Source organism: Salminus brasiliensis, chromosome 6, assembly GCF_030463535.1.
Source record: "Salminus brasiliensis chromosome 6, fSalBra1.hap2, whole genome shotgun sequence".
Classification (NCBI taxonomy): domain Eukaryota; kingdom Metazoa; phylum Chordata; class Actinopteri; order Characiformes; family Bryconidae; genus Salminus; species Salminus brasiliensis.
The window spans coordinates 46,198,646-46,208,645 of record NC_132883.1 but is presented as its reverse complement, the minus strand read 5'-3'; the positions used below and the strand labels follow the sequence as shown (position 1 = coordinate 46,208,645).

At 46.2% G+C, this 10,000-nt stretch overlaps 1 protein-coding gene across 1 annotated transcript in view; it reads right to left on the bottom strand.

The window, feature by feature from the left end:
* Positions 1–8,839: 8,839 nt before the first annotated feature.
* Positions 8,840–10,000, bottom strand: part of htr1aa (5-hydroxytryptamine (serotonin) receptor 1A a) — a 1,883-nt gene continuing 722 nt past the window's right edge. The window contains exon 1 of the mRNA XM_072681184.1: positions 8,840–10,000. This exon is cut by the window's right edge and continues 722 nt beyond it. Within this exon, the coding sequence (XP_072537285.1) occupies positions 8,899–10,000 (1,102 nt within the window). The 3' untranslated portion in view covers positions 8,840–8,898.

The following is a 10,000-nucleotide window of genomic DNA, read 5'->3' as shown; positions in this document are numbered from 1 at the left end:
ATTGTGATATACACTGAGGAGGCGGAGCTACAGTCTCTCATTAGGGTGAATATTAATAACGCTCTAAATGTAGGTATTGAGATATACACTGAGGAGGAGGAGCTACAGTCTCTCATTAGGGTGAATATTAATAACGCTCTAAATGTAGGTATTGTGATATACACTGAGGAGGCGGAGCTACAGTCTCTCATTAGGGTGAATATTAATAACGCTCTAAATGTAGGTATTGTGATATACACTGAGGAGGCGGAGCTACAGTCTCTCATTAGGGTGAATAATAATAACGCTCTAAATGTAGGTATTGTGATATACACTGAGGAGGCGGAGCTACAGTCTCTCATTAGGGTGAATAATAATAACGCTCTAAATGTAGGTATTGTGATATACACTGAGGAGGAGGAGCTACAGTCTCTCATTAGGGTGAATATTAATAACGCTCTAAATGTAGGTACTGTGATATACACTGAGGAGGAGGAGCTACAGTCTCTCATTAGGGTGAATATTAATAACGCTCTAAATGTAGGTATTGTGATATACACTGAGGAGGAGGAGCTACAGTCTCTCATTAGGGTGAACATTAATAACTCTCTAAATGTAGGTACTGTGATATACACTGAGGAGGCGGAGCTACAGTCTCTCATTAGGGTGAATATTAATAACGCTCTAAATGTAGGTATTGTGATATACACTGAGGAGGCGGAGCTACAGTCTCTCATTAGGGTGAATATTAATAACTCTCTAAATGTAGGTATTGTGATATACACTGAGGAGGCGGAGCTACAGTCTCTCATTAGGGTGAATATTAATAACTCTAAATGTAGGTATTGTGATATACACTGAGGAGGAGGAGCTACAGTCTCTCATTAGGGTGAATATTAATAACGCTCTAAATGTAGGTATTGTGATATACACTGAGGAGGAGGAGCTACAGTCTCTCAGGGTGAATATTAATAACGCTCTAAATGTAGGTATTGTGATATACACTGAGGAGGAGGAGCTACAGTCTCTCATTAGGGTGAATATTAATAACGCTCTAAATGTAGGTATTGTGATATTCACTGTGGAGGCGGAGCTACAGTCATATAACCCTCTTTTTATTTCACTTTATAACAGGACTGCTGTTATAATAAAGCTGATGGAGAGTTTAATAATTGATTGATTTATTGAATAAAGAGCCACAGTTCTTAAAGAACAGAAAGATCTCCTGAAAGATCTCTGGAGCTCTGGTTCTTTAGCTGTGGGTTCTGGAGCTCTGGTTCTGGAGCTGTGGGGTTCTAGAGGTATGCAGATGGGCCGGGCTGATTAAGATGCATCGTGTTTTGAGTTTGTGGAGCATTACCTTTGTCTTCAGGATACGAAGCTCCTCAGCGAGACTCTGCATAACTCACAGCTTCACTCAGAGCTTTCACATCACCAGCAATCTGCTCTGAGGGCACGAATTAATAACCTATGGAATTAGTGTATGCTCATATACCCCCCACCCCTTCCACCGACTACAACCACCACCTTCTCCACCAACCCCGCCGCCGCCTCCAGCTACATGCTGGAGCGAACTGTGAGCTTCTCACATCACCTGACTAATGCATGAGGTTATCATCAGATCCACTAAAGACCCGATCAGAGCGTCTTCTTAACCTCTTACCTGCTGCACCACTTAAAGTGGGATGCAAAATTCTAATTCCCACTGTTTACTCTGGGGGTCTTAGTTACAGTAGCAGTGTGTGAAACTACCTCCACCATGTTTGGAAGCTGTACTTTAGCCTGGCTGTCTCTCCCTGTGAGCTGAAGCTGCTCTGCTTCTGAACTTCAACTCAGTCAAAAAATATAAAATGGTACTTTTGGGTACAGAAACCATAAAACATCTTCAGGTGAAATCTGTACAAAAATCTGTCTAATTGGTGAGAAAACTGGTGGACGGTGTTGCCATGGGAACACAAAGGGATGACCAAAAGCACGTCCAGCTGGAACCTGTTTAAGTACATCAAATTTCCAAGTTCATCAAACAAATGTCCTGCTCCAGACGGTTTAAAGCCAGTATGTGATGGATTTGACGTGATGCTAATTGGTGTACATAAGCTCCAGTTGCTTGTTAGCTACATTAGCTTCGTAGTTTCAGTTTGACTAGATTTGGGTTTTGCTGATTGATTAGGTTTGGGTTTGGGGGGAAATTGGGCGAATGTGGCGTTTCTCAGAGCTAACGCTGCAGTGCCGGTTGGCTGATGGCCGCGATGCGACGCTATGGAAAGGATTAGCGCTCCATGCCAAATTAATTAGCTAATCCTCTGGTGAAGATACACGACTAATTACCCAGATGCACATGAAGCGTAAATATTTTTGTTTGTTTTTGTTGTTTTGGGGTATTTTTCCGTTCAGCCCGAGGCCGTTCTTTAAAGATTGGGGGATTTTTCACGCTGGCGTGTTTGAAGCCCTGTGCCCACCATGTGACTGTGAGCCTTTGATGTCATCAGCTAATTGCTCCTTTACAACTGTGCAGTACAGGATCCATGGTGACCAGGGCAGCATCCGTTCACATCCCAACAGGCTGGACATCGTTCTTTATTGAACAGAGGAGAAGAAAGAGCAGCTTAACCTGCAGGATACCCCCCCCCCCCCCCCCCCCCCGGGCCCCGGGCCCCGGGCCCCCGGCCCCACTTCAATGATTCACTCACGGCCTCGGGAACCCAGCTGATCTCGAGCTGCCCTGATGAGCTGCTGGGGCGGGGGGGGGGGGGGGGGGGGGGGATGTGCATCAGCTTTCAGCAACTCAGCCACTGCAGCACACTTGAGGACTTCATTAGGAGCGATGCAGCTCCTGATTCTACACTCTGGTGGGAGATTAGCGCCTTATTGAGCAGCGATGATAAAGTGAGGCTGGAATCAGACCTGATCTCTGTCTGACTGTAGTTCCTCAGATTCAGTCCCTCAGGAGAGAGAGAGAGAGAGAGAGAGAGAGAGAGAGAGAGAGAGAGAGACAGAGAGAGAGAGAGAGAGAGACAGAGAGAGAGAGAGAGAGAGAGAGAGAGAGAGAGTTTCAATAACATCTAAATCTGATAAAGAGTTACTGCTTACCTTTGGAATAACCTACAGACAGGCAGACAGGCAGGCAGACAGACAGGCAGGTACATGAAAAGCACTGTACAGTCCATTAAAGCGTATTACAGGTTATAATAATAGTCCAGTGATCATTGATAAATCAGCAGCTGGTGTAAATGTCGCAGTGTTTGGTGATAATTGATCCACTGTTTCTCAGTGTTATTTTATGGAACACTGAGAAACACTGAAACCATCAGAGAACATAATAACAGAGAACCCAGAGAACCCAGAGAACCGGGGGGGGGGGTGTAATTGATCCTGAGCTGAGAGCTGATATTACATATTGATCTCTCATTAACACACAGCTCAACTCTCAGCACTCACATACCTAACATCTCTGTGTGTGTGTGTGTGTGTGTGTGTGTGTGCATGCCGTGAATTCAGTGAGATTCTACCGGGAAGTTTAGTGAGGGTCTGGTTCAGGGGGAAGTTTGAGGAGGTGGATTCCAGCCTGGTTCCTGGGGGTCTCTGTAGGTTTCCGGCGGTCTCCAGAGGTCTGCAGATGTGGAGGTGGAGGTGGAGGTGGAGGTGTCTCTAACAGAGTTACTGCTGAGGTTTCTGAGTCTGTATGGGTGTAAAGTGTGAAATCCAGCACCAGGCTGTCGGCTCCGGGCTGAGTTTAAGAGTTTAATCACGTTACGGCTGGAGCGCTGCGGCTGCACACACACACACACACGCTAGAACCGGAAACCCACACCATATCAGTCCAGTTTTCTCACACTGCCAGTCAAATTCTGTACTGACACTCTGTGTACAAAAGTTTGTGGACACCCATTCTAATGAACACATTCAGCTACTTTAAGCTGCACCCAATGCTGACACAGATGTGCAAATACACACACACAGCTTGAGGTGGGGTGGTGATCATGACCTAACACTCTTGTTGCTGAATGCAATCAAATTCTCACAGCAATGCAGCTTCAAAATCTAGTAGAAAGTCTTCTTGTCTGGACAGTAGAGACAGTTACTCAGGACACCTGACCCAGTGTGTCCCTGCACTGCTGAGTGTGTTTAGGGCAGTCCGCTCGTTCCTCAGAAAGACCCTCACTGCTTACTGGGTTTCACTGTGTGTAACTGCTAACTTTAGCAAAGCGTGTTGTGTGTGTGTGTGTGTGTGTGTGTGTGTGTGTGTGTGTGTGTGTGTGTGTGTGCATGCGTGCGCTTACTATTTAGAATTCATAAACAGCGTAAATGTTGGGCATAAATTCAATAATGAAGCCTTTGGAGACACACACACACACACACACACACACACATAATAAAAACAAGACAAAACTGGGAACATCATTTAATTTCTGTATTTCTTTCTTTCTTTATTAATCATGTATTTATGCATTTTGTGATCTGCTCATTTTCATAAATATGAAAAACAAACATTAGCAGCTCTTGGTTAAAATCACCGCTCAGTCGCTCAGTCGTCTTTTATCTGATCTAATGATCTAATATTAATTATGAGATTGAGATAAGAATATTATCTCAGATGGGGAGCACATAACGGTCCACTGGCTCGATAAGGTCAGCACTCCACTGACCGTTTGCTGCTGCTGGTCTGCCCTCGGACCACCCTAGACAACTGTCACACGAAGATGAGACTAATTCTTCATCAGATTTGAGTAACTTTTATTTTAGAAAATAAACAAATGTTATAAACAATAAAGAGCAGGTCTGATTTAATACGATAATCCAATCAGAATCAGATTTCTTCAGTTATCCGATTGTTCAAATGCTCAAACAGCCTCGGCCTAGAAATCAGATTTAAAATCAGATCAGGAGAGCTGGACTTTAGCTCCGGAATCAGATTTTTCAGTGCACTAAACGCTCGTTCTGATTTCCCTGGGTTTCCTCAGTGTAGGACTGACGCTCGCTCAGAGAATGCTGGTCTCCGTTTCCGCAGCGGTCAGTCGAAATCACTAGCAGGAAGTTTGGAGTTGCGTCACATTCTTCTGAGAACCACACACAGAACCTGTGTGTTAACCTGTGTGCTAGATTCTCCCAACAATCACCAGGCTGGTGTACTCTGGCCTTTAGAGGGTTTAGAAATATAACTGATGAACCAATGGAGAACGTTCTGGACCAGTGTAAATGAGGAGAACCCTCTAGAACAGGGTAAGGGGAGGCAGAATAGATGTTCTGTGTGGTTTAGTGTGTGTAGGTGTGTGTAGGTGTGTGGTTAAGTGTCTGCAGGTATGTGGTTACGGTGTGGTTAAGTGTGTGTAAGTGTGTGGTTAAGTGTGTGTGGTTAAGGTGTGGTTTAGAGTGTGTAGGTGTGTGGTTAAGTGTGTGTGGTTAAGGTGTGGTTTAGAGTGTGTAGGTGTGTGTGGTTAAGGTGTGGTTTAGAGTGTGTAGGTGTGTGGTTAAATGTGTGTGGTTAAGGTGTGGTTTAGAGTGTGTAGGTGTGTGTGGTTAAGGTGTGGTTTAGAGTGTGTAGGTGTGTGGTTAAATGTGTGTGGTTAAGGTGTGGTTTAGAGTGTGTAGGTGTGTGTGGTTAAGGTGTGGTTTAGAGTGTGTAGGTGTGTGTAGGTGTGTGTGGTTAAGGTGTGGTTTAGAGTGTGTAGGTGTGTGTAGGTGTGTGGTTAAGTGTGTGTGGTTAAGGTGTGGTTTAGAGTGTGTAGGTGTGTGTAGGTGTGTGGTTAAGTGTGTGTGGTTAAGGTGTGGTTTAGAGTGTGTAGGTGTGTGGTTAAGTGTGTGTGGTTAAGGTGTGGTTTAGAGTGTGTAGGTGTGTGGTTAAATGTGTGTGGTTAAGGTGTGGTTTAGAGTGTGTAGGTGTGTGTGGTTAAGGTGTGGTTTAGAGTGTGTAGGTGTGTGGTTAAGTGTGTGTGGTTAAGGTGTGGTTTAGAGTGTGTAGGTGTGTGTAGGTGTGTGGTTAAGGTGTGGTTTAGAGTGTGTAGGTGTGTGTAGGTGTGTGGTTAAGGTGTGGTTTAGAGTGTTGGTGTGTGTAGGTGTGTGGTTAAGTGTGTGTGGTTAAGGTGTGGTTTAGAGTGTGTAGATGTGTGTAGGTGTGTGTAGGTGTGTGGTTAAGGTGTGGTTTAGAGTGTGTAGGTGTGTGGTTACGGTGTGGTTTAGAATGTGTAGGTGTGTGTAGGTGTGTGGTTAAGTGTGTGTGGTTAAGGTGTGGTTTAGAGTGTGGGTGTGTGGTTAAGTGTGTGTGGTTAAGGTGTGGTTTAGAGTGTGTAGGTGTGTGGTTAAGGTGTGGTTTAGAGTGTGTAGATGTGTGGTTAAGTGTGTGGTTAAGGTGTGGTTTAGAGTGTGTAGGTGTGTGTAGATGTGTGGTTAAGGTGTGGTTTAGAGTGTGTAGGTGTGTGTTTAAGTGTGTGTGGTTAAGGTGTGGTTTAGAGTGTGTAGGTGTGTGTAGGTGTGTGGTTAAGTGTGTGTGGTTAAGGTGTGGTTTAGAGTGTGTAGGTGTGTGTAGGTGTGTGGTTAAGTGTGTGTGGTTAAGGTGTGGTTTAGAGTGTGTAGGTGTGTGGTTAAGGTGTGGTTTAGAGTGTGTAGGTGTGTGGTTAAGGTGTGGTTTAGAGTGTGTAGGTGTGTGTAGGTGTGTGGTTAAGTGTGTGTGGTTAAGGTGTGGTTTAGAGTGTGTAGGTGTGTGTAGGTGTGTGTAGGTGTGTGTGGTTAAGGTGTGGTTTAGAGTGTGTAGGTGTGTGGTTAAATGTGTGTGGTTAAGGTGTGGTTTAGAGTGTGTAGGTGTGTGTGGTTAAGGTGTGGTTTAGAGTGTGTAGGTGTGTGGTTAAGTGTGTGTGGTTAAGGTGTGGTTTAGAGTGTGTAGGTGTGTGTAGGTGTGTGGTTAAGGTGTGGTTTAGAGTGTGTAGGTGTGTGTAGGTGTGTGGTTAAGGTGTGGTTTAGAGTGTTGGTGTGTGTAGGTGTGTGGTTAAGTGTGTGTGGTTAAGGTGTGGTTTAGAGTGTGTAGATGTGTGTAGGTGTGTGTAGGTGTGTGGTTAAGGTGTGGTTTAGAGTGTGTAGGTGTGTGGTTACGGTGTGGTTTAGAATGTGTAGGTGTGTGTAGGTGTGTGGTTAAGTGTGTGTGGTTAAGGTGTGGTTTAGAGTGTGGGTGTGTGGTTAAGTGTGTGTGGTTAAGGTGTGGTTTAGAGTGTGTAGGTGTGTGGTTAAGGTGTGGTTTAGAGTGTGTAGATGTGTGGTTAAGTGTGTGGTTAAGGTGTGGTTTAGAGTGTGTAGGTGTGTGTAGATGTGTGGTTAAGGTGTGGTTTAGAGTGTGTAGGTGTGTGTTTAAGTGTGTGTGGTTAAGGTGTGGTTTAGAGTGTGTAGGTGTGTGTAGGTGTGTGGTTAAGTGTGTGTGGTTAAGGTGTGGTTTAGAGTGTGTAGGTGTGTGGTTAAGTGTGTGTGGTTAAGGTGTGGTTTAGAGTGTGTAGGTGTGTGGTTAAGGTGTGGTTTAGAGTGTGTAGGTGTGTGGTTAAGGTGTGGTTTAGAGTGTGTAGGTGTGTGTAGGTGTGTGGTTAAGTGTGTGTGGTTAAGGTGTGGTTTAGAGTGTGTAGGTGTGTGTAGGTGTGTGTAGGTGTGTGTGGTTAAGGTGTGGTTTAGAGTGTGTAGGTGTGTGTAGGTGTGTGGTTAAGTGTGTGTCCATCTGTCTGTCTGTCCATCTGTCTGTCTGCCTGTCTGTCTGTCTGCCTGTCCATCTGTCTGTCTGCCTGTCTGTCTGTCTGCCTGTCCATCTGTCTGTCTGTCCATCTGTCTGTCTGCCTGTCTGTCTGTCTGTCTGTCTGCCTGTCCATCTGTCTGTCTGTCCATCTGTCTGTCTGTCTGTCCATCTGTCTGTCTGTCTGTCTGTAGCGTCTGTTACACTGAGTGTAACCATGACTAATCACAGACATTGATCCAGGTACACTATCATCAGTGTGTGTATTCTGTACGATCAGTGTGTGTGTTCTGTACGATCAGTGTGTGTGTTCTGTACGATCAGTGTGTGTATTCTGTACGATCAGTGTGTGTGTTCTGTACGATCAGTGTGTGTGTTCTGTACGATCAGTGTGTGTATTCTGTACGATCAGTGTGTGTGTTCTGTACGATCAGTGTGTGTTCTGTACGATCAGTGTGTGTTCTGTACGATCAGTGTGTGTGTTCTGTACGATCAGTGTGTGTGTTCTGTACGATCAGTGTGTGTGTCCCTCACACTCCATGGACACACTTCTCATAATTCCACAGCAGTGCTGGACACAGAGAGACCTGCAGTTTCTACTGACCAGTCCTGTCCAGTGAATAGAGAGGAGCTGATAATGACCAGAGTCCATTACTGACCATCAGTGACTACAAACACACTCAGCCAAGTCCAGCAGAGACTTCTTCATCTTCCTCATCATACTCATACCCACAACCAGCTCAATAACCTCTAATTAATCAATACATCTCTGATTAATCAACATAGCTGATTAATTAGTCAGTATAATGTCTTCAGAGTAATCAATAAGTCCAATAATGAATAACCCACAATTAATTGTTTGCTAATCTCAGTTTATTCAACCATTTCAGACTAATCAATAACTGTGATCTGATCTGATCAATTAATTAAAAGCAGGTAAATTAATAACTCAAGAATTAATCAACAATTCAGATGAATCTAAGAATGAGTAATCATTCAGATTAATCAATAACCCTGGTTAATAAATAATTAATTAATTGAGTGATTAATAGAGAGATCTGATTAATCAATAATTGATCATTCTGAGCCATTTCTACTGATTAATCAACCAGTTGAAAAATATTTCAGATTAATTCATAACTGTGATGAACCAACAATTCAAGTTCATTGATAACGGATGAATCAATAACCTCAGGTTAATCAATACCTCTGATTGGTTACTGCCTGCTGAACCTGCACCTGAGCATTCTCCTGAAGGCGTTCTGGAAGTCCCTGTTGAAGTAGGCGTAGATGACGGGGTTCAGCAGGGAGTTGGCGTATCCCAGCCAGTTAATGACGGCGCCCAGCCAGGCGGGCATGGGGCAGCTGGACCCACAGAAAGGCAGCACCAGCGCCACGATGAAGAAGGGCAGCCAGCACAGGATGAAGGTGCCCATGATGATGCCCAGCGTCTTCACCGTCCGCCGCTCGCGCGCCAGTGCCCTCCGCCGGGCATCACCACAACCTGCGCCTCTGCCTCCGCCTCCACCTTCAGCCTGAGGCTGATTGGGCAGTGCCAGGTGCAGCTTCGCAGCTCCACGCCCTCCTGAGCCCTGTAAGAGTTCAGCACCTTCTCCGGTGCCCACCTCAGTTCCGTTGGCACGCATGGGTGAAGTCACAGGAGACAGTGTGAAGCACAGCTGCGTACGAGACCCCTCGTCTGTCCTCTTCAGTTCGGCGCCAGTCTCAGTGCCCTCCGGAGTGCCCGTCCTGGTGACCTCTGGGCTGTCCAAGCTGATGCCCTCTGGAGTGCCCGCCCTAGTGACCTCTGGACTGCCCAAGCTGGTGCTGTCTGGAGTGCTCGTCCTGGTGCCCTCTGAAGTGGCTGTCACAGGGGTGCACGGCACTTGCTTCACCGGTGACACGGCGACACACAGGTGTGTTCGAGACCCCTCCTTCTCGTCCTTCCTCATCTTCAGCTTCAGCTTGGTGCCCGTCCCAGTCCCGTTCGTACACAGGGCTCCATTCGCTGGCAACACAGTGCCCTTCCTCTCCTTCTCCTTCATCTTCATCCTGTCCGTGGTCTTCTTGGCACTCCGGCGGATGCGGAACCGCGCTGCCCGGAAAATCCGCCCGTAAAGCACCAGCATGAGCGCCAGCGGGATGTAGAACGCCCCGAACGTGGAGAAGATGGTGTAGCCTGGGTCCTGGCTGATGGTGCAGGCCAGCGGGTTGGCGCGGTCCTCTGGCGTCCTCCAGCCCAGCATGGGCGGGATGGAGATGGAGAAGCCGACCAGCCAGGTCAGGCTGATCAGCGCAGCAGCGCGGCACAGGGTCCTC